The sequence below is a fragment of the Oryctolagus cuniculus genome, chromosome 7 (assembly GCF_964237555.1).
Source record: "Oryctolagus cuniculus chromosome 7, mOryCun1.1, whole genome shotgun sequence".
Taxonomy (NCBI): Eukaryota; Metazoa; Chordata; class Mammalia; order Lagomorpha; family Leporidae; genus Oryctolagus; species Oryctolagus cuniculus.
In genome coordinates this window covers 82,136,268-82,161,058 of record NC_091438.1, presented here as the reverse complement: position 1 = coordinate 82,161,058, position 24,791 = coordinate 82,136,268, and the positions used below count along the sequence as shown (strand labels likewise).

Here is a 24,791-nt window from a genome sequence, read left to right as displayed (position 1 = left end):
TCATAGTCTGTTGGAGGAAGCAGTGTACTTTAACGTTTTAACAAGCACTTCGATATTTATTATTCAGAGGCATGGAAAGTGACTGTTCTCAGGTAGAAAATTGTTCAAGCTGAAGACAAAAAACACTCTGTATTACCACCTGAAATTCTGATTGAAAATCCTTGTGAAAATAGAATGTTCCCTGATTGTTGTTTCAGTCCTCAAGAGAAATTAGATTGTCCCACATAGTATAGTAAGTATCTGATTTATGGAATTTATATGAGTAAATGGAAAAACTAAGGTTTTGGTAACTGAAGGATTTTCTTATTTATAAGCAATAAGATTTGCAGTTCAGCATTAGGAACTTGAGGTTTTTTGGTTTTGTTTTTGTTTTTAAAGATTTATTTATTTATTTGTAAGAGTTACACAGAGAGAGAAGGAGAGGCAGAGAGAGGTCTTCCATCCCCCGGTTCACTCACCAGTTGGCTGCAACAGCCAGAACTGTGCCACTCTGGAGCCAGGAGCTTCTTAGGAATTTTTGAATTTGTTTTTACAAAGTCCTTGGGTTTAAGATCCCTCTCTTTCCATTGATACTACTTTCTGTTTTCCTATTATTATTTAATATCTTTTAGGAAGCAAGCAGCCAAATCAAAATTAATAAAGCTAAGTTAGCCTGTATTTCCCAAAATCCAGTGAGAAAATAAGATTAGAAATACTGACTTACATTAGTGACTTTTAGATATAATGTGTACACATTTGTTCACTTGTTTTGAAAATAACTGAGTAAGCTCTAAAAGTTATATTTGATAGACTAATTTTCAGCCTAGTTGAGAGTTTATCCCTTGCACATCAAATTGTCATATTGAATATAATGTATCTAATTTTTTTATGACCCAGGATCATTATGGCCATTATGAACAAATGATTTTATTACTAAGCTTACTGAAATGCTCTGTTATATTGGAGCATTAAATATGCCTGGACAATGTATGCTTTTTGAGTTCCCTCAGTCTGATTTTCTTGGCACTGCTCTCAGTGCAGTCTTCTTGTCTGCTAATCTCTAGTTTTGTTTTGTCACCATCAATCTGCTGTTGACATAAAGTCCAAGGCACACCCATATCTGATGTACATCCACAGACTTTGTGCTTTCCGCTGTTGTAACACTTATTACCATATTTACCTTGATCATTGTCTTCTGTTGTTCCACAATATTGAGCTTCTTGAGAATTATATCTGCTATCTGAATATTCCCCACTAATAGGCATTCTAAACATTAACTGGCTAAGTAGATTAATAAATGAATGAAATAATTTTGAATGAAATTAAATGAAAAATTATATATAGACAAGCTTTTCATAAGGATCTATAAAACAAATTTAAAGATTTCACTAAGAATATATATTGTCTCCTCTAAGTAATAGATATGTATCCATTGTGACTTCTTAAAGTCCTTTTTTGTTTGTTTTGGTAGGTTAGCTTTTAGTTTTTGTTTTTTCTTTTTCGCTGCCTGGATCTTAGTTAAAACTTGAATAAGATTTAGTGCACTGAAATTCATTTTATTAATTTTTATTTGTTTATTTTCATTTTATTTGAAAAAGATACTCCATCTGCTGATTTACTCCAAATGCCTACAACAGCCAAGGCTGGGCTGGGCTGAAGCCAGGAGTCAAGGTCTCCCACATAGGTGGCAGGGACCTAACTACTTCAGTCATCATTTGCTGCTTCCCATGGTGCACATTAGCCGGAAGCCAGATAGGTAGTAGAGAAGGCATTCTGGTATGGAATGTGGCTCTCGTAAGTGGTAACCTACCCACTGCACTAAGCACTCACCTCCTGAAACTCATTTTAACTTACTTAAAAATATTCTTCCAGTCTCCCTTTCCTGGTGATGATGAAGAGGAGGTTTTTGACAGTATTGTAAACGATGAAGTAAGATATCCAAGGTTCTTATCTACCGAAGCCATTTCCATAATGAGAAGGGTAAGAATTTTTTTTAAAAAGCTACTTAAATTATTTTTATAAAAGGAAATTCCTCAGTAGAACTTTGGAAGTTGGTTTTCAGCTCGTAGATGTTGCATGGTTTAGATAAACATTAAAAAATATCTAAATCTCTGGATGTTACAAGAATCCCTATCAATAAAGTTTACTTTATGGGTTTTATTTTAACATTTCCATGTTATATTGTGTTAGCTGTTAAGAAGAAATCCTGAGCGGCGCCTTGGAGCTGGTGAGAAAGATGCAGAGGATGTAAAAAAGCACCCATTTTTCAGGGTGAGTATGAAAGTTGAAAGTTTTGATAAAAGTAAAGCAATTGGGAATGGGAAACTAAACTGGTCATTTTATGTTTTGTAATCCAGCTAATTGATTGGAGTGCTCTGATGGACAAAAAAGTAAAGCCACCATTTGTACCTACTATCAGAGGACGAGAAGATGTTAGTAATTTTGATGATGAATTTACCTCAGAAGCACCTATTCTGACTCCACCTCGAGAACCAAGGATACTTTCAGAAGAGGAGCAAGAATTGTTCAGAGATTTTGACTACATTGCTGATTGGTGTTAAGTTACGAGACACTGTGAAACCAAGCGAACTGACTCACAAGAAGACCTCTTAAGAATAGCAACCCTTCATTTGCTCTCTGTGCCACCAATAGCTTCTGAGTTGTTTTTTAAAACACATGAAGATTTGTTTAAAAGTACTGTTTTAATACCTTCATGAAAAGTGGCTTCTCAAATTTTTTTTCTGAGCACTGGAAGCAGATTTGAGGAGTTTAAGCTGAAAGAACATTGGCCATGAAAATCCATCACAAATGAATACTTTTGGAACAATAGTCTATTTAAAAAGAAAGAAAGAAACCACTCTTTCATAGTCCCTAGCTTTGCCATATGCCTGCCTTAAGTGGAAAGAAGATTAATCACTTAACTTGTGTTTTACAAACAGAAAACAAAAATGGCTTGGAATGCTATTATTGTTCATACAAAGTATGATTATGTTTGAATAAGGCAAATGCTCTTATTTTTAAAAAATTACTATTATATCAAAAAATCTGTAGTGGCAATTTGTGCACATTTTGAGGCTTAATTTTTTTGAAAAACAAAATGAATTGATATCTTGTTTTATAAATTTTCTATATTTATTAGGAGAAAAATTTTTATTGCCTTACACTTTATCAACCATGTAGTAGAGCCTCATAGCTTTCCAACAGAGCTACTTGCCAAACAGTTTATTTTTTATTAAACAATGCTGAAACAATCAGCATTTCCTTAAATTGTTCAGAATAAGGACTTCTAATCAGCCTGAACCAAGATATACTCTTACCTCTATGCATTCCCGAAATCTAGACACCCGATTTATTCAGTCATATCTTCTTCCAGAATCAGTGAACTGACTACCCCTTTTTTGATACTTGTTCTGCATTTATCAGTCTAGTTCATCGTGTTCATGTGTCTGCTGTAGAAGGGAACTATATCATTGTTAAACCGTAGGATTATCATTGTATACATGCTGTGAACATGTATATGTACAAGTTGTAATGTATTCTATGTTGTAGGCTTATTATTTAATTTCACTACTTCATCACTTTTGTACAGTGGCCAAGCAGACACCTCAAACTCCAGCATTTACATTAAGTGCATTTGTACATTTTAGGCCACTGGATCCAGATTTTATATTGGCAGTTACTGAGGGCAAAAGCAATATATTGTAACAGAATGTATAAATATTTTTGATAAAACAGTCTATATTTTATAAAAATATTATAACACTAAAGCTGTACCTCAAAAGTCTCAAAAAAAATTGATCAAATACTTTTGACAACTCTTCAGAGGATCCGTTTGTGGCTTTTTTCACTCGTATAGGGATGTCTTTTTGTAAACCATGAATTTCCACTTGCTTGGAGGTGTTTTGTTTTTTTTTTTTTTTTTTGGTTTTTTGGTTTGGTTTGGTTTGGTTTTGGATTTTTTACTCTTACTTCATGATTTCATTGTTTCTTTTGTTCAGTAACAACATCTTTGATCCTGTGCTTAGCATGTTAGGGTCTTTATACCTCAGGAATATCTACCTGTTAATTAACCATATTGGATTAATCATTTAATCACAGCGGACTCATCTGTTAAAAAATTATTCAGTTTAATCTTGTGAGAAACATGAAAGCACAGGGAGTTGAGCTAAAAACATTTACAAATATTTCAACTTTGTTTGAATGCGTTGGTGTGTTTTTAATTGTACTCTGTGAACAATTAAAATTGTCCAGAGATACTTCCTATTACCTTCAAAATTGATTATTACCCAAGATCCTGTGGGAGAATATCTTGTAGGAAGAAGAGCAATATGTTGATTAAAGTTATTTTAAAATGCCAGTTAACTTCCTTGGCAAAAGACAGTAGAGGAATTTAGCATAATTGGCTTAAATTTAAACAGTATTAACATTAAAATACTCATAAGACACTAAATACTTTTGAGGTACAGTCTGCTCACCTTTGCTGGTTCTCAAATATGCATAGAAAGCAAAGTCTAAAATAGGCTTTTAGCATTAAAAACTGACATAACATTTTGTAACTACACAGTGTACAGAAATTTTTTTAAAAATTGAAGTCAATCACTAAGAAAATTAGAGGGCAGGGTATATTCACACAATTAAGCTGAAGAAAGCACTAATTTTTTCTGTAGTTTTTAAAATATATATATTTTAGATTTAAAATTTTAAGCTCTATAGAGTGTAAATATATTTTGCTATTACTGTATGTGTATGTGACTGCTCAAGCACTTTGTAAGGAAATTAGGATATTTTAGAATGGTACACTATGCATTCAAATGAAATGTGCCTTTAACTCTGTCATTCTAAGAAAAAAGTGTTTGCAGTCATAAATTTCCCACAAGTGCACAAATTAAATAGATGGAATTTGTAACTTTGGTTTTAAGTATTATTTCCTTTTAGAAACTTCCTGGTGATTAAATATGTGTTAGATTTATTATGTTCAAAATGGCAAAGATTGATTACCTTAAATTTGCCTTCTCACAAGTACTTTCTTGTCCTGGGAAAGGCTTTAAAACCATGAAAATTCAAAACAAATTGTCCATTTTCACTGGGAACAATGGAGAAAATTTGTATTTTATTTTTGTAAAGCAATTAGCATCTTTCATTTGATGGATATTTATGGAATAACCATGTAGCTAGACTCTGAGTATAAGAAGGTGGAAAAAAGAAAGCAACAAGTGATTATGAATGAAGAACAGCTTGCAATAATATAAAATTCAAGTACCAAATACTGTATGTGGTTTTCTGTTGAGATTAAATATTTAAATTTTGGGCCCCATTTTCTAGAAAATAGGCAAGTGACTAAAACAGAATGCCAGCCATTCAGTAGTCATCTTTTTTAAAAAATGTGAATGGAAAATTTTAGAAAATAAAATGATCCATATTCTCCCTTTAAAGCAAATTGAAGATAGAATGAAAATTGTTATTCTTCTTTGACTTAGTAAAAGATGCCTTCAAATCTAATAGGATTTTTGCAGGTATTGCCCATGTTCCTAAACAACTGAGAGAATGAATATGGGAAACGCAAAGGAACAAATGCCAATCCATGGATCATCTTACTGTTAGAATTCCTATTTATCTTCCAGTCATCCTTTAAAATCTAGTGTTTCTCTCTGAGATACTGCTTTATACATTAGTGCATTAGTAGGATGGCTAGAAACTTTAAAAATCATCATTAAGTAAATATATACATATATAAAATTAGAGTTATTCAAAATCTAAGTGTCAAACTTTTGCTTAATTTCCACTTCAGATACCATGATGTAAGTAGAAACTTCAAGACTTCAGATAAGACATGTAATTTGAGGCCTTGCTGGTCTCATTAAAAGGAAGAATAATGTCTGTCAATCCTTTACCCCAAAACAAACAAATAATACTGAAGCAGGAGTCTGACCAAGTTTGGGTCTTCATTTATGAATTCCCAGGCATGAAAGTAGGAGTGCTGAGAGGCTGGGAGCTGGAAGCTGAGTCTGTAGCATAGGCAAAAATATCAGGAAGTTGGAGAGGGCAGTAGCTCGTATGGGCAAGTGCTGGTGTTCATAATGCAGGCATTCAGAAGAAGTGGAGCTAGAAAGCATGGGTTCCTACAGCAGCACTGTTGTGGGGATAGAAAACTGCAGTAGCACTAGGACATGTGCTCACATCCTCTGGAAGAGCTCAAATTCTATTGCATGTTACTCTTTCTACCAGTAAAAGCAAATACTTTCTGAAAGACAGCTGCTCCAGGATAAGACCCTTGGACTTTCAGATCATAACAATAAAGATCTCTAAACATATGAGAGACACTAACCTATCTTAAGAGCCAAAAGACAGAAGAAATTTAGATAACTCCTCCAATCTCCAATAGAGGGTGCATGAATTAAAATTCAGATGTGAATGATAGAATAGCTATATATAAAAGTTTATATTTCTAAAAATTACCAGGATAAACATAAAAAATTAGGTTTTGAAGAAATTAACAAACATTTATAACATCCAAAAATGAAAAATACAGTTGTTGACATTTGAAGCTCAGTGAAAGTATTATGTAGTGAATTCAAGAGCTAAAGAGAGAACTGGAGAAGATGTATTTAGATACCCTGAAAAAAACTGTGCATGGATTTCTAAGTCTTTATTTTAAAAACATGTATTTAAAGGCAGAGTGATAGAGAAGGAAAGAAAGACAGAGCTTCCATCCCCTGGTCAATCCCAAATGGCAGAAATGGCCAGGGTGGGGCCAGGCCGAAGCCAGGAGCTTCTTCTGGATCTCCCACGTAGGTCCAGGGGCCCAAGCACTTGGGCCATCATTCTCTACTGCTTTCCCAGGCACATTAGCAGGGACCTGGATCACAAGTGGAGCAGCTGGGTCTCAAACCCATGCCCATATAGGATGCTGGCGCCACAGGTGGTGGTTTAACCCGCTGCACCACAACACTGGCCGCCAAAATCTTTTAATTCTGTTTCCCATGAACATTTTGAAGCCCCTTCCTATAAAAGGGAGGTTAAGAGATGTATAAGATATTGGAGGGGCTGGCGCTGTGGCTCACTTGGTTAATCCTCTGCCTGCAGTGCCGGCATTCCATGTGGGCGCCAGGTTCTAGTCCCGGTTTCTCCTCTTCCAGTCCAGCTCTCTGCTGTGGCCCAGGAAGGCAGTGGAGGATGGCCCAAGTGCTTAGGCCCTTGCACCCACGTGGGAGACCAGGAAGAAGCACCTGGCTCCTCGCTTTGGATCGGCACAGCGCCGGCCGTAGCAGCGATTTAGGGGGTGAACCAATGGAAGAAAGACCTTTCTCTGTCTCTCTCCATCACTGTCTAACTCTATTTGTCAAAAAAAAAAAAAAAAAAAAAAAAAAGATATTGGAGAACAAAGAGGAAAGAATGAGAGAGAAGCCATATTTAAAGAAATAGTTGCTGCAGATTTCCCGAAGATTAAAGATATCTAAAAAGTACATACGCTCTCCAAACAGTATAAATATGTCAAATTTATACATAGAATCATTGTAATGAAATAACATGCCACAAAAGACAAGTTTTGAAACCACCCAGAAAAAAGTTTGTAGCACCAGTTCTGAATAGCAACATAGGAGCAGAGGAATATTATCTAGAATACAGAAAATAAATGTCAACCTAGAATCATGTAGAAAATACAATTTTTTTAAGAATCAGGATAATTAATATTTTTAAAGGGGATTTCTTTTCAAAAGTATTACTCAAATGGGCATTAAGAAGAATACACTTCCAGAAAGAAAATAATCTTGTAGGGTGATATCTGTGAATAGATTAAAAAGGTAAACACCTAGGTAAATCTAAATAAACCAAATAAATGAAAGGAGGTATTGGTTTGTTTCTGTTTTTTAACAAAACTTCAGGGCAGCAGTTATAGGAAAGTTAGGAATAAGGAAGATTAATGTATTTTATAGTTCTTTTGTTGTTGAAACATCAAGATGTTGATTATAAAGTAGTTGAATGTGCATAGTAAAATGCCAAGGATATTTATTAAAGTATACTCCAAATTCAAGTTAAAATATATGATATAGAAATAAATCACAATAAGTGTGAATACGGCAAACTCACTAGTTAAAGGCAGAGTTTATCAGATTGAATTTTAAAAGGAAAAGCTGGCTTTATAATATTTACAAAAAGATGCACCTAAAAATTTGAAGTCGAAGGTAAAAGTATGAGTAGAGATATGTATTGCAAAATGCACTCAAGCTAACTATAGTCACTCCACATAATGTCACACAAAACAGAACACCTATACACACACAAGCTTCTTCAAGAGTAGTGAGGTTTCCATATAAATACTTTTTTCACCAAAAAGATAATCCTAAGCATGTATGAACATAATAGTCTCTTAAGTACGTAGAGGAAGGATTGTTGGAACTATTAAAAAAAATCAGTAATTTCAACTCATTTTTATTGATATATAGGTCAACAGACTTTAAAATCAGCAAATATGCAAAACTTTTGAATAAAACGTTACATTGGATCTGGTAGATATATATAGAATTCAGCCTCTAGCATTATTTAGAAATTCCACATTCTTATCAAGCACACATGGACCATTTATGAAAATTTAACCATAAAGTGGATCACAGGAAATTACAAAGTACTATTATACAAATTACATTTTCTGACTGACCAGAACAAAAAGATGAATGTGTGTGCACACGCTGGCAGCAGGATGCGGCAGATTAGGCTGCCACTTGTAATGCTGGTATCCTGGACCTGAGCTTAAGTCCCAGGAGTCTGCTTCCAACCCAACTCCTAATTATGCATCTGGGAAGGTAGTGGAGGTGGCCCCAGTTCTTGGGCCCCGCTGCCCATGTGGGAGACACGAATGGAGTTCCTAACTCCCTAGCTTCAGTTCGGCCCAAACCTGGCTCTAGTGGCCAGTTGGGGAGTGAACCAGCAGACTGGAATATTTCTATCTGTCATTTTGCCTTTCAAATAAATAAGTCTTTTTAAAATACTATTTAATGTGTCAAAAAATTCATAGAGGTAATGAAATATTAAAATGGAATAATGATAATAACGGTAAAAAGGGAAAAAATAAACTACATAGTAAAACTTGGGGATTACAGTGATAGTACTTCCAGGGAATTTTTAAAACTAAACGAGTAGGGATCACTGTTGCCATATAGTGGGTAAAGATGTGACCCTCGCTGCTCTACTTGCAATTCAGCTTCCTGCCAGTGCACCTGGGAAAAGCAGCAGAAGATGGCGCAAGTGCTTGAGACCTTGTACCCACGTGGGACGCTCGGAAGAAGCTCCTGGCTGAGCCTGGTCCTGCCCAGCCACTTCGGCCATTTAGGAAGTGAACCGGCGGATAGAAGATTCTCACTGTCTCTCTCTCTCTCTCTCTCTCTCTCTCTCTCTCTCTCTCTCTCTCTCTATCTTTGCCTTTCAAATAAATAAATACTTAAAAAAAAAAAAAACTATGTATTAGGAAAAGAGTAAAAGTTTTTCAAATTGTTTAGCTAAATAGCAAAATAAACTCAAACAGTAAAAAAAATTAAAAAAGCTATGAAAATGAGAGAAGATATAAGTACTATTAAAAATTAAAATAGATCTTATTAAGAGTACTATCAGGGACCAGCACTGTGGCTTAGTGGGTAAAGCCTCTGCCTGCAATGCCAGCATCCTATATGGGCAGCTGCTCTACTTTCAATCCAGCTCTCTGCTATGGCCTGGGAAAGCAATAGAAGATGGGCCAAGTCCTTGGGCCCCTGCGCTTACCTGGGAGACCCAGAAGAAAATCCTGGCTCCTGGCTTTGGATTGGCTCAGCTCCGGTCATTGTGGCCGATTGGGGAGTGAACCAGTGGATGGAAGACCTCTCTCTCTGCCTCTCCTCTCTCTGTGTAACTCTTGACTTTCAAATAAATAAATCTTTTTTTAAAGGGTACTATCAGCAACACTATGCAAATAACTTTGAAAACATCAGTAGAGATATTCATTGAAAAATAAAAGAATGCTAACAGAAAGGAATTGTAAGACTTAAGTGAAGTTTAAAGGTCTTTCCACAAAGAAACCATGAGTTCAGGTTGTTTTAAAAGTGAATTCTTAAAATTTACAAAAAAGATCATTTCAATCTCAGCAAGTTTTTAAGATAATGGGGAAAAGTTAACATTTCTCAACTCATTTTATGCATCGGTAAAATCTGTATTATAAAATAGGGACAGTACATTGATAGCAAATCTGGTTATATTGACACAAATATACTAAATAAAATATTACCAGAGCAGTTTAGGTTATTGATGCATGAAGAAGATAGTATTCCAGCAAATTGGGCTTATCCTATTAGGAAGTCTGTAACTGTCATTTGCCATGTTAACAGATTAAGGGAGAAAAACTAATTAAAAGATTTCATTCCTAAAAAAAGGGGGGGGGGTATTTGGCACAACATGAAGATGCCAGGTTGGGACCCACATATCCCATGTCAGAGGGCCTGGGTTTGAGTCCTGGCTTGGCTCTGCATTCCAGCTTCTTGCTAACATACACCCCAGCAAGCAGCAGGTGATGGCCACCTACCTGGGAGATCCAGATTGAGTCCCAGGCTCCTGGCTTCAGTCCAGATGTGGCTGTTGTGGGCATTTGGAGAGTGCACCAGCAAAAGAAGGTTATCTTTTTCTCTGTCCTTCTCTGTGCTCTTCAACTAGTTTCCTTAAACCTGAAAAGTGTTATGTGCATCTGTATGTTAAAACACACACTAACAAGGTCATGCCTTATGAGGCACCAATGGAAGCATTCCCTTTAAAATTGGAAATAGACGTAGCAAGTTAAGTCACCACCTGTGATACCAGTATCCTGCGTGGGTGCTGGTTTGAGTCCCAGCCACTGTATTTCCCATGCAGCTCCCTGCTAATGTGCCTGGGAAAGCAGCAGAGGATGATGGCTCAATTACTTGGGCCCCAACACCCATGTGGGAAATCTGGAGGGGGCTCCTGGCTCCTGGCTTTAGTCTTTCTCAGCCCCATGTGTTTTGGTCATTTGGAGAGTGAACCAACAGATGCAAGATTCTCTCTCTCTTTTCTCCTCTCCTCCTCCTCCTCTTCTTCTTCTTCTTCTTCTCTCTCTCTCTTTCTCTTTCTCTCTCTCTTAAAAAGATTTATTTGATTTATTTGAAAGAGTTAGAGAGAGAGAGGTCTTCCATTCACTGGTTCTTGCCCCAGTTGGCCACAACGTCTGAAGCCAGGAGTCAGGAGCTTCTTCTGGGTCTCCCACGCGGGTGCAAGGGCCCAAGGACTCGGGCCATCTTCTTCTGCTTTCCCAGGCCATAGCCGAGAGCTGGATGGGAACAGAAGCAGCCAGGTCTCAAACCAGCGCCCATATGGAATGCCGGCACTTTCAGGCCAGGGCATTAACCTGCTATGCCACAGCACTGGTGCCCCCCTCCCTTTGCTCCCTTGCTTCTCGCTCCTTCTCTAACTCTGCCTTTCAAACAAATAAATAAATCATTTTTTTAAAAAATTGGGAAAAGGACTAGGATGCCTGTCATTACTCTCTCTTTTTCAGCATTGTGCTTTACTGCTCAGTAGCATAAGAAGTCAATGGAGGGGCTAAAGTCGCTGTTATTTCTATACAATATTATTGTCTACCTAGCAAACTCAAGACAGTACGCTGGTAATAATAGTTTACCCGAGATGCTGGATGTGAAATGAGACAGAGGTGGTGGCATGTCTGCATCATCGCAGGCAACACGGAGTACATGATGTTCGGTTTTTTTGTTTGTTTGTTTTTGTTTTGTTTTGTTTTGTTTTTTAAGATTTTATTGCTGGCGCCGCGGCTCACTAGGCTAATCCTCCACCTAGCGGCGCCAGCACACCGGGTTCTAGTCCCAGTTGGGGCGCCGGATTCTGTCCCGGTTGCCCCTCTTCCAGGCCAGCTCTCTGCTGTGGCCAGGGAGTGCAGTGGAGGATGGCCCAAGTCCTTGGGCCCTGCACCCCATGGGAGACCAGGAGAAGTACCTGGCTCCTGCCTTCGGATCAGCGCGGTGCGCCGGCCACAGCGCGCCGGCCACGGCAGCCATTGGAGGGTGAACCAACGGCAAAGGAAGACCTTTCTCTCTGTCTCTCTCACTGTCCACTCTGCCTGTCAAAAAATTTAAAAAAAAAAGATTTTATTTATTTATTTGAAAGGAAGAGTTCACAGAGAGAGAAGGAGAGGCAGAGAGAGAGAGAGAGAGGTCTTCCATCAGCTGGTTCACTCCCCAATTGGCTGCAACGGCTGGAACTTCTGCCAGGTCTCCCATGTGGGTGCAGGGACCCAAGAACTTGGGCCATCTTCTGCTTTCCCAGGCCATAGCAGAGAGCTGGATAGGAAGAGGAGCAGCTGGGACCCGAACCGGCACCCATAGGAGATGCTGGCACTGCAGGCAGCGGCTCTACCCACTGCCCCACAGTGCCAGCCCTCATGAAGTTCTAAAAACAAGTTTTACAATAGCAACAAAACTAAGATACCTAGAGATAAATCTAATGGAAGACGTGTACAATCTGAAAAAAAAAAAAAACCTTATTGGGAAATAATTGGAAAAAAAAGTGTGTGTGTGTGTGTGTGTGTGTGTGTATAAAATATCTATTTTATATTGTAATGTCAGCTTTCATCAAATTGCTAGAGTCTATGCAACTGTAATTAGAATGCCAATAATTTTTTAATGTATTTATTTGAAAGGCAGAGTGACAGAAAGATACCTTCTATCCACTGGTTCACTTTTCAGATGACCTCAACAGCGCAGGCTGGACTAGGTGGAAGCCAGGAGCCTGGAACTCCAGCTGGTCTCCCACATGGGTGGCAAGGGCCCCGTGGACCATCTTCTGCAGCTTTCCTGAGCGTGTTAGAAGGAAGCTGGATCAGAAGTGAGCAGCTGGGACTCAAACCAACAGATGCTATTGTCACAGGCAGGTAGCTTAAATAGATGCTCCACAATGCAAGCCCCAAGTCCCAGTAATTTTTAATGAAACTTTAAAATCTCATTCCAAGGTTTACATAAAAGAGTAACAGGTCAGGGAAAAAAGGAGGAGAGGCAATTTTCCCTACCAACATAATCAGGATTTAAAAACAGACAGCGGGGCCAACGTCGCAGCTTGCTAGGCTAGTCCCGATTGGGGCGCCCGTTCTGTCCCTGTTGCTCCTCTTCCAGTCCAGCTCTCTGCTGTGGCCCAGGAAGGCAGTGGAGGATGGCCCAAGTGCTTGGGTCCCTGCACCCGCATGGGAGACCAGGAGAAGCACCTGGCTCCTGGCTTCGAATCGGCACAGCACGCTGGTCGTAGCAGCCATTTTGGGGGTGAACCAATGGAAGGAAGACCTTTCTCTCTGTCTCTCTCTCTCTCTCACTAACTCTGCCTGTCAAAAAAAATTTTTTTTTAATTAAAAAAAAAAAAAGACATCAGGGTCAGTGCTGTGGTGTAGCAGATAAAGCCTCTAGCTGCGGTGCCGGCATCCCATATGGGTGCCGGTTCAAGACCCGGTTTCTCCACTTCTGATCCAGCTCTCTGCTGTGGCCTGGGATAGCAGTAGAAGATGGCCCAAGTCCTCGCATGCCTGTATCCACATGCCTTTAGATCAGATCAGCTCTAGCCATTTCGGCCATTTGGGGAGTGAATGAGCAGATGAAAGAACTCTCTCTTTCTCTCTCTCTCTCTCTCTCTCTCTGCCTCTGCCTGTAACTCTGTCTTTCAAATAAGTAAATAAATCTTTGAAAAATAAAAATAAATAAAAACATGCAGCAGCTTCAGTATATACACAAATAAGACAGCAGTGAGTGATGGAACAGACCCTATGTATCTGGAACACTAATATGTAAAAGAAACAACATGATCCAGTGGAGAAAGAAGACAATGTTCCATAAATAAAGCTAGGAAAATTATTTATTCATATGAAAATAAATTCTTGTGTCACATCATACATAAGAATTTCAAATGAACATGAAATGTCAAAAGCTTAAACATCAAGAATATGTGGGAAGAGAATGCACTAAAATAAGAAATGGATTGATAGAGTCAAACATAAATGCACTAAAATTGAAAACATTGATAAATTCAAATATAATAAATGAGGAACTTCTATTTATGAAAAAATAAACACTATAAAGAAAGTTAAAAAACAAGGCACAGATTGTAAGATTTCCATTACATGTAACAGAAAATAAATGTTGATCATATATTTAAAAATAAGGGTAAGAAAAACAATAGAAAAAGTCAAAGCTGTAAAAAGACATTTCATGGACAGGAAACATGCCCAATATCAGTAATCAGAAAACTACAAATGGAGAGGAGCAATGAGACACAAGTGCTGTGGGGGTGTGAAGAAGTAGCCTTTGAAGAACAATTTGATGTTATCTTGTAAACTTTGAACATAGACATAGTTTTTTGGTATCCAGAAACTCCATCTGAGTACAATACAAGAAGGTCACAGCACTGTTTATGCTAGCAAAACGGGGATGAACCAAATGCCTATCCATAGAAGCGAATGGTTTAATAAATATTTTTACACCAATAAATTTATTTACAGCAATGGGGGCAGGTGCTGTGGTATAGCAGGTACAGCCATCATCTGCATTGCCAGCATCCCGTATGGGTGCCTGTTTGAGTCCAGGCTGCTCCCTTTCAAATCCAGCTCCCTGCTACTGCACCTGGGAAGGCAGTGGAAGATGGCCCAAGTACTGGGACTCCTGCACTCACATGGGGGACTCAGAAGAAGCTCCTGGCTCCTGGCTTCAGATTGGTCCATCTCTGGTCATTGCAGCCATTTGGAGAGTGAACCAGCAAATGAAAGATTCCTCTCTCTCCCTCTCTCTCTTTCTGTAACTCTACCTTTCAAATAAATAAATCTCTTTTTTTAAAAATTGCTCTCTCTCTCTCTCTCTCTCTCTCTATATATATATATATATATATACACACATTTTAAAATAGGGTTAGCTGTGGGACTTCATGCTTAACTTTAAAGAGAGAGAGATACAGCAGTAAAAACCAAATACAGCTATCGCAAAAAATACAAAAGAACCATGTGTGAGAGAAGCTGATCAAGAGAAAACAACACACAGCATGACAGCATTTTTAAAAGTGGAAGCGCTGGGACTGGCGCCTTGGCTCATTTGGTTAATCCTCCGCCTGCGGCGCCGGCATCCCATATGGGCCAGGTTCTAGTCTTGGTTGCTCCTCTTCCAGTCCAGCTCTCTGCTGTGACCCGGGAAGGCAGTGGAGGATGGCCCAGGTCCTTGGGCCCTGCACCCGCACCAGCACCAGGAGGAAGCACCTGGCTCCTGGCTTCGGATCGGCATGGCACCGGCCGTGGCAGCCATTTGGGGAGTGAACCAACAGAAGGAAGACCTGTCTCTCTCACTGTCTATAGCTCTACCTGTCAAAAAAAAAAAAAAAAAAAAAAAGATGGCGGCGACGGTCAGAAGTCACTTGAACTTTGAAAAAATAAAATAAATAAAAGTGGAAGCACTAAGCTAAACCAAATGTGAATGTAGTAAAACTTCTTTTTAAAGTAAAGGAATACTAAAAATTTAGTATTTATTTGATGGGGAGGCAGAAGAATATGATAGACTACATTATGCAATATAGTTATTGGTTGCATTTTAAATCTTTAGTTTGATGATTTCACATCTTTAATATATTAATAACAAATAATATACACCCCACACCCTGAAGTCCTCACTTTTTTTTTGTTTTCCACCTTAAATTATTTTACCCGTTACAATTGCTATCTTGCATAGTCCTTCAAATCTCTGCTCCACTTGTTTCTCTTTTTTAAAAAATATTTATTTATTTATTTCATTTTATCTGAAAGGTAGAGACAAAGACAGAGATCCTCCATCCATTGATTCACTATCCCAAATACCTGCAACAGCCATGGCTGGCCTTGGCCTACACCAGGAGCCTGAACTCCACCTGGGTCTCTCACGTGAGTGATAGGGACCCAAGTATTTGAGCCATCCTCTGCTGCCTCACAGTGTGTGTTTTGGCAGGAAGCTGGATTGGAACCAGAGCCAGAACTCAAACTAGGCGCTCTGATAAGGAAGGCAGGCTTCCCAAGCGGCCACTTAACCGCTACACCAGCTACACACCACTTCTCCTGCTTCTTTGTACAACGCTATGAAAACCTTAACCTCAACCTTTGTTAAACTGATCTCTGCATCTAAACAACAATGCCCTTAGAAGTGAGCTCTTAGTTAATTTCCCAGTTCAGTGCTTCTCAGCATATATCAGATTCTCTTAAAGGAGTTGTTGAAATACATAGGCCTCAACCCCATTTTTGAGTGATTAGATGAGGCCTGAGAATTTACATAATGGTAAGTTTCTGTCTTCTGCTAATAATGCTTCTGGACACCCATAGCTTTCAAAGGGTTAGAGTTTTTGAAAATTACTTTGATATCAATATCTCAAAGGCACAGTATTATTACTTACAGTGTGTTTTTGAGGAAATTGTCTATTTTACAGCAGCTGACTCTGTTGCCAAAGTAATAAAAATGATAATGTGGATTTTGCATGCTAATTATTAAGAAGCAGTATAAGGAAGTAAAAGCATTCACCATTTGCTAACAAAAGATCTATTTTCTCTTTAGAACTAGACGAGACTTTTCCTTATTTTATATATATGATCTACTTATAGATATAGGTAATCACATCCAGTTTTTGGTAGGGTCACCAAGAGAGTTAAAAGTCATAAAAAGGGTAATTAGACTAATATACTAAAGTTTTTATGTAATTGTAAACCCAAATTAACTTTGTTTTGTGAACTCATCGGTGCCAAAGGGATCAGAAGAAATATATAATAAAGCTTCCTTAATTCAGCATCTGGAGCAGTTCACCTCGTGTGAATTTGCATATAACTGAAGTTCAGTTTATTCTTATGTAATAGAACTAATTTAATATTAAGTAAAGCAAAAATTGCATATAATTTTTCTTGAAAATTTTTTTAACTTATGCATAAAATATGGTCAACATGGCATTCTAACCAGAAGGTTTAAATGTGGAGAGCTCATATTCTCACAGCACATGCCCAACTACAGTGGGAATTTGCTGTTTGTGTCCTCTAGCTATAAATTTCATTTCTTTTTTCAATGTATGTATAACAGCAAGCACTGGAGTCACTTAGCACAGTGAGATGTACACACTACCACAGCATCCAGAAATGGAGACCAGCTGAGGGACAAGAAACTCAGCCCCTTTGTCTTGCTCATTCAGAAAGAGAAGAATCCTTAAAAGAGTGGAGGATTGGGGCCGGTGCTGTGGTACAGTGGGTTAAATAAAAGCCCTGGCCTGAAGCGCCGGCATCCCATATAGGCGTAGGTTCTAGTCCCGGCTGCTCCACTTCCAATCCAGCTCTCTGCTATGGCCTGGGAAAGCAGTAGAAGATGGCCCAAGTCCTTGGGCCCCTGCACCCACGTGGGAGACCTGGAAGAAGCTCCTGGCTCCTGGCTTCCAATCGGCGCAGCTCAGGCTGTTGCAGCCATCTGGGGAGTGAACCAGTGGATGAATGACCTCTCTCTCTGTCTCTGCCTCTCTCTGTAACTCTGTTTTCAAATAAATAAAATCAATCTTTTTTTTTTTTTTTTGACAGGCAGATTTAAACAGTGAGAGAGAGAGACAGAGAGAAAGGTCTTCCTTCTGTTGGTTCACCCCCCAAATGGCTGCCACGGCCGGCACACTGTGCCCATCCAAAGCCAGGAGCCTGGTCTCCCATGCAGGTGCAGGGCCCAAGCACTTGGGCCATCCTCCACTGCCTTCCCAGGCCACAGCAGAGAGCTGAACTGGAAGAGGAGCAACTGGGACAGAACCGGCGCCCTGACTGGGACTAGAACCCTGGGTGCCGGCGCCGCAGGCGGAGGATTAACCTAGTGAGCCGCGGCGCTGGCAATAAAATAAATCTTAAAAAGAGAGAGAGAGAGAGAGAGAGAGAGAGAGAGAGAGGAGGAAGAGGCAAGACTGGTTACACCATCTAAAAGACTTCTCTTTCTTGTTTGCATGTGCATGCTGATTAGGTATAGTTGCAATTGTGTACAGTAAATATCTGCGGGGTATTGTGAGGGTAATACAGTCGTGTGGAGGTGCCTGTACAACAGCCCTCCTACCTTCAAATAATCAGCACTGTGTCTGCCAGACCTGGACACATATAAGCAGACAGCCAGCAAGCCCGCTATCAAGGTCACCGCCTTGGCACCGGGCTTTCTAGTGCAGTGGACGAGTTCCCTCTTTTGCTAACTTTTTAGACCTTAGCTGTTCGTTCTTTCTTCTAAGATCTGCGTTGCCCACTTCTCATCCCGAGCTAATCAGGTCTCTGAGTCAAAATCATTGCCTGCTTTGTGACATTAGCGTTACCGAATGCCTCCCCTTTTGGAAGTACCGTAGTAATACTGTATGATTGAAGCAGTCTTGCGTTATGATCTCATTTCATCTTCCCGAGTGCTTCTGTGGAGTTGACAGAATGCAGTAAGCTGTCCTGGCTCACACAGCTCCCGAGTGGCAGAGCTGGGTGATATTCCCTGCCCACATTGCGTTAGTCAGCAGCCCAGCACGATAGCAAAATACCTGAGGCAGACTAGCTTTGTAAAGAAAGAGGTTCATTTTTCTGGAAGCTCACAGCCCAGGTCCCTTTGGTTCAGCCTCTGGTGATGGCTGAGAGTCCCAAGGTAACAAAGGGCATCACATGGCAGCAGAGAGTGGGCATGTGTCTGTCTGTCTCTATGTTCTCTCTCATAAAGCCACCAGTATTCTGCCATGGGGGCTCCACCCTAAAGACCTAATCCAATCACTTCCAAAAGGCCTCACCTGCAAACATCATAATTGCATTAAGTTGTCCTCTTAGTGCCATTAACATAAGACTTGGGGAACTAAACTCCTGTGTTTGAGGTGGAGTGACAAATATTCAAGCCAAGGCACCCAAACATTGTGTTTTAGTTGATTTTAAGTTATTATCAATCAATAGTCAACTCCGAAAAAAGTATGATAGTGAAGATAGAACTTTTGTTTGGAAATACCTCAGTGGTTTTGCATAATTTTCACTGTATCACATTAAGAGATAGATCATTTCAAATTATTCCACTAGCATTGGTCTAAGTTCAGACACAAGGTTAAGGTGGTGAGCGCTAGACTGCTCTTTGTCAAGATGTATTTTCCCTAACTAATGAGTAATCTGTAAAATGAATGTTGAGGTCATGCAAATATTCTGTTGCCGACAGCCTTCTTCACAATGATTTTATTTTCCCTCAATTGAGTATCTTCAACTGAATTACATCAGTTGAATAATTACAATGATTATATCAGGAGTTACAAAATAATTTTCTCACTCTAGTACTCCTGTGTTAACTAATGGCCTTTCTTTCATTTTTTTTCTTTTTAAAGCTTTCCCTTTCCCCCTCTCCCTCAGTTTTAAAATCTTTGCTTTTTTTCCTTTAAGTGTCACTACGATGCATGGATTTTTTAACCGATTCTGTGATAATCCACTCTTATTAATAGTGTCCTCTTAGATGCTGAGATTGTCCCCAGATTTGACCCTATTGGCCTTTGAGTACTTCTTTCCTTTCTTACACTACAAAATCTTCCAAGCTCCCTTGACACTGTTCCCTGCAAACCATGAATTAGCCATTTTGTATTCTTTCTTAGTGGAGAGGGATATTTAGAAATTAAAATCAGGAGTTGTTGTGAAATCATGGATTCTAGAACCTTCTGACCGAGCTAGAAAGTAAGCCTCCAACTTAAATGGACAGCGGTCAGATTCTTGTTCGATGTATCCTCATTTCATATTGGCATGTCTCTCCTGCCACCAAAAATCCTCATGTTCTGGGACCTCATTTGGTGATCCAATTTTATACCAGAAGGTACTATTTTTATTTTTTAGGGAAGAGCTCCTATAGTTTACCAGAGAGATTACCACACATTCTTTGAAAACTATATGAAAGCTTAACAGCCTTCCTTCCACTGCCTTGACTGCTAAACGCCACTCTGGCACTTCCTTGCTCTTCACAATCTGCTTGTAGGTAGCGCTGTTGTCACAAGCGGGAAACAACGTCCTGGTGCCCAGGTGTGTGGGCATTGGGCGGATCAGTAGTCCTGCAGAGTGCAAGCTTCAGGTGGTTGTTGTCATAGTTACTAAGTGCTCTTTTTAGCAGTTTATGCGAAATTGTCACATTCATGTATTTACTAGCTTTTAGATTCACATTTTGGATTCCCAATGGAATCCAATTTACTACTTTTGATGTTTAAAGAATTATGCTAAATTGTAGCATTTGCCTCCCCTGCTTTTACAGTTCAGATTTTTTAAGAAACATACATGTATTTATTTATTTATTTGAAGTCAGAGTTATAGAGAGAGAAGGAGAGACAGAGAGGTCTTCCATCCACTGGTTCATTCTCCAGATGGCCGCAATAGCCAGGGCTGAGCCAAGCTGAAGCCAGGAGCCAGGAGCTTCTTCAGGGTCTCTCTCCCATGTGGGTGCAGGGGCCCAAGGACTTGGGCCATCTTCCACTGCTTTTGTCAGGACCATTAGTAGGGAGCTGGATCAGAAGTGGAGCAGCTGGGTCTTGAACTGGTGCCCATATGGGATTACAGGGTCACAGGCAGTGGCTTTACCTGCTACGCAACAATGCCGGTCCCCACATTTTATACTTTTATATTTGAACCACTTGTATTATAGGTATATTTCTTCTGAAATACAGATCTAATGCAACATGAAAAATGCATGCTCACCAAAACTAAACAACATGCAAATGACATGAAAATTCCTCATTACCTTATCTGCTTAGTGCAATCTGTGAAAGATGCAGGAAATAGTTAAGATGTAATTATTAACGAGAGAACAATGTGGAAGCAGTCACTACTACCCTTACTTTTTAGTCTGTAATTAGCTGAAAAAAATTTATCTCAGTAATTTTTTTCTCTATCAACAGCTTGTAAACCAGAGTAGACTTCCAGACACGTTCAGTAAGCTAAGCGTTGTGAGGGAGGTGTGTGAGGCTTTATGTCTCGGCCATCATCCTAGACTCGTAAAGCCAGCACTCTTGGATAAGGTGCAAATAAACTGCAGCCCGATTTCTAGGACCCCCCACCCCATGCCTCCTTCATAGCAGCTGTTCCTGTTCACAGCCAGTCTCCTGTCTCACTACTCCTTTGAGTTGTTTGTCATAGTCTAATAAGATGGGTAGAAAACACAGCTGTCTGGTGCTATGGACATTGGCCTATGACAAAGTTGCCTGAGATTCCAAGTCTGCTGTGTAGGTTCAGGTATCTTTGGCCTTCTATAGAATGAGTGGACACTAAGTCAGAATGTAGATTCTGCTGTGTGTAGCTGAGACCTACTGGAGTAATAGGTTAAATAACAGAGCGATTAATGTGGCTGCTCCTACCCGAAGGTTATCCAGGGACTGAGACACCTCTGAGCTTATTGCTGGGCTGTGTCTAGAGGGCGCTGGACTGCGTATTCCAAGATGGCTCATAGCACCTTCTCATTCCAGGCAGTAGAAAGGGGGCGAGGGAGCAGCACAGTTGTCGTTTGTCTTACACCCCTTGCCTGCTCACCCCGTTGGTCGGAAGTTAGCTGCAGCGATGACCTGGGTAGTCTTTATCTGATGTGTATATGTGTGTCCAGGACTATCAAGGAAGGGAGCGCAGGTGCTGGCGATCTCTCTGTGTTCTCTGACACAAGCTCTGGCCTGCTGCTCATTTCCTTCTTATTCCTTTTTTTCTTTTTTAAAGATGCATTTTATTTGTTTGACAGGCAGACTGACAAAGAGAGGGCAAGTGGTGGGGGGGGGGGGAGGCGGAGATCTTCCATCTACTTAGTTCACCCCCCAAATGAGGGCAAAGGCCAGGGCTGGGCCAGGCCAACGCCAGGAGCCAGGAGCTTCTTCCAGGTCTCCCATGTGGGTGCAGGGGCCCAAGCACTTGGGCCACCTTCTGCTGCTTTCCCAGGCTCATTAGCAGGGAGCTGGATTGGAAGCAGAGCAGCCTGGACTTGACCTGGCACTCTGATACGGGACGCTGCCCACTGTGCCATAGCACCAGCTGCTTCTGCTGGTGTCTAAATGCTGGTGTTCTGCAGGCCTTGATTCTAATCCCCATTTCCTTTCTTGTCAATCCACTTTCCTCTGATCTCCAGATTCACAAAACCATTCACATGTTACTAGCTCTTTTTTCCAGTCTCAACTTTTCCAGGAAATGTAGCACCTATTTCTAAGTGCCTGTGTGATCTTTCCATGGGTTTGCATGGATGACCTATAAACGGATCAGATCTAATTTGGTCATGGCAGAGTGTTAACTTCTTCTTTCCACCTTCCCCCATTCTCACTCTCAACATGTTGCCATCTTTAACCTAGATGTCTTTAAAAAAGAAAATGTGTTTTTTATTTGCAAGAGAAACAGAGGAGAAAGAGGAAAGAGGAGAGAGGAGAGAGGAGAGAGGAGAGGAGAAGAGGGGAGGGGAGAGGAGGGGAGGGGAGAGGAGGGGAGGGGAGAGGTGGGGAGGGGAGAGGAGTGGGAGATACACAGAGAGAGAGAGAGAGAGACAGACAGACATCTCCTTCTGCTGGTTCACTCTTCAAATGCCTGCAACAGCCAGGGCTGGGCCAAGCCAAAGCCAGGAGCCTGAAACTCGATCTGATCTCCCATGTGGGTGACAGAGACCCAGGTTCCTGAGCGCTTACGTGCAGCCTCCCAGGGCACATGGTAGCACTTAGCTGAAGTTGGAAGCAGAGGCAGGACGGGAACCCAGGCTCTGTGATATGGGAGGAGACCATCCCAAGTGGCATCGTAACTGCTGTGGCAGACACCCACGCCCGCCCAAGCCTTCTTAGTAACACTAGCACACCACAGCTCTCCCAGCTTTCAATTTTCTCCCCATGCACTACACAGCAGCTTGAGCAAGCTTTTAAACAGGCAGCCCCGCCCTGGATGTCTCACCTGTCTCACTGTAACGTCTCACCCTTTACCCTGGCTCATGAGGCATTAATGTACGACCCACCCTACCTCTCAATCTCATCCCATTCAAATCCGGGCCTCTCACTACCCTCCTGCCAAAATAACCTCCCATCTAAGCTGTGAACGCACCAGGCTCCTTCCTCCCTTACGGAAAGAGTACTCCAAGAAACAAAATGGACAACAATGTCACTTGTCACAGATTGGTTAAGGTGAGGTGTGAGGTGTTTCCCTGGTTTAGCAACACAGATGCCATTGAGGCCGTGATGAGAACCATTCCACTTCTGCGCTGAAGGGTGACACTGGCCCAGGATGCTCTGCAGTGGGAATCTTTCAGGAAGTTTGGCAAGGGAATCCCAAGGACTAGGGAGTTTGGAATGTGGGTGAGATTGTCCAGTGTGTGCAGGGGAGTGGGAAGCAGCTGACGCAGAGGGCCGGCACACTGCAGCTACAGGATCCAGGCAGCCTGGGGCCTCCCAGCTCGGTTCCTGGTGCTTATGGTCCCCTCTTCCTGGAGACGGGACCAGGGACTAAGCCCCGTGGCCTGAGCAGCTAGTCATCTTTCCAGATCCAGCTCGAAGAAAACCTGCTTCATTTCTGACAGTTCTCCCAAACACAGAATTAATCAAATCCTCGTTGATACCCCAGACTTCATTCTTTATTGGACTTCCTTGTTTAAAGTCTCCATTCTACACTGTGTTCTACTCATCTTAGATGCCAAGTGCACAGCACTTGTAAACATATATACAGTAATGTATATGTCTGTATGTATGTATATATAGTAATGTATATATCTGTATGTATATATAGTAAATGTTCAGGAAAGAGGAAGGTGTTGTGTGTTTAATAACTGCTTGTTAAAGTACTGTAACTACCCCCCCCCTTTTTTTTTTTTTTTGGACAGGCAGAGTGGACAGTGAGAGAGAGAGAGACAGAGAGAAAGGTCTTCCTTTGCCGTTGGTTCACCCCCCAATGGCCGCTGCAGCTGGTGCGCTTCGGCCGGCACACCGCGTTGATCCGAAGCCAGGAGCCAGGTGCTTCTGGTCTCCCATGCAGGTGCAGGGCCCAAGCACTTGGGCCATCCTCCACTGCACTCCTGGGCCAAAGCAGAGAGCTGGCCTGGAAGAGGGGCAACTGGGACAGAATCCAGCGCCTCGACCGGGACTAGAACCTGGGATGCCGGCGCCGCAGGCAGAGGATTAGCCAAGTGAGCCGCAGCACCGGCGTGACTATTCCTATTTCACAAGTAGAAGCCTGAGACTCAGAGGGTTAGGTGACTTGTGTGAAGCCAACTTTGTGGGAGAGCCAGGACTCAAACACAAACGTGTGGGAGACAGCAAGAACCGTGCTATGCATGTCACTGCACTTGGTGAGTGAGTGAATGGATGGGTGAGGATAAAGGATTCCACAAGAGCTACCCAACCTCTTGTGAAACACACAAAGATGGAGCGTTTGCTTGCTCAACAAATACTTAGTTTGAAAATAAGGGAACAGAGGCAAACTGAAAGTGGGGATAAACTTCCAGGCTGTGCACCCCCTGGAGCCCCCTTTCTTATCTTTCCCTTCTAGAAAAAGCAAACAGGATCCACATCCATCCTCTCTGTTCACTCGTGTACACATGGTACCAAGAGCTTAATGATAAAACCTTGACTCTTCATGGGGAAGTACCATTTTTTTTTCCAAATCATTTCCCACAGTTACCACAGAAACCCATTTGTCCACTCCTCCAGGCACAATGTTGGTAACACCTTTATCAATCTTAGAGCAACCCAGAGCAGTGTGCAAAGTCTAAACTTGTAGTTTGAGCTGGGCCTCACTGCCACATAGAGCCTCTGAGAAGGAAGGTTCATGGTCCAAGACCAGCAGCCTGGGCCCACTGGTT

At 41.0% G+C, this 24,791-nt stretch overlaps 1 protein-coding gene across 7 annotated transcripts in view; it reads left to right on the top strand.

Annotated features, from left to right (window-relative positions):
* Positions 1–5,243, top strand: part of PKN2 (protein kinase N2) — a 156,934-nt gene extending 151,691 nt beyond the window's left edge. For all 7 annotated transcript variants that reach the window (XM_051856287.2, XM_051856284.2, XM_051856286.2 and 4 more), the window contains 3 exons: positions 1,852–1,959; positions 2,170–2,250; positions 2,337–5,243. In XM_051856287.2, the coding sequence (XP_051712247.1) occupies positions 1,852–1,959; positions 2,170–2,250; positions 2,337–2,540 (393 nt within the window). In that variant the 3' untranslated portion in view covers positions 2,541–5,243. The remainder of the gene's footprint in view (positions 1–1,851; positions 1,960–2,169; positions 2,251–2,336) is intronic.
* Positions 5,244–24,791: the final 19,548 nt, after the last annotated feature.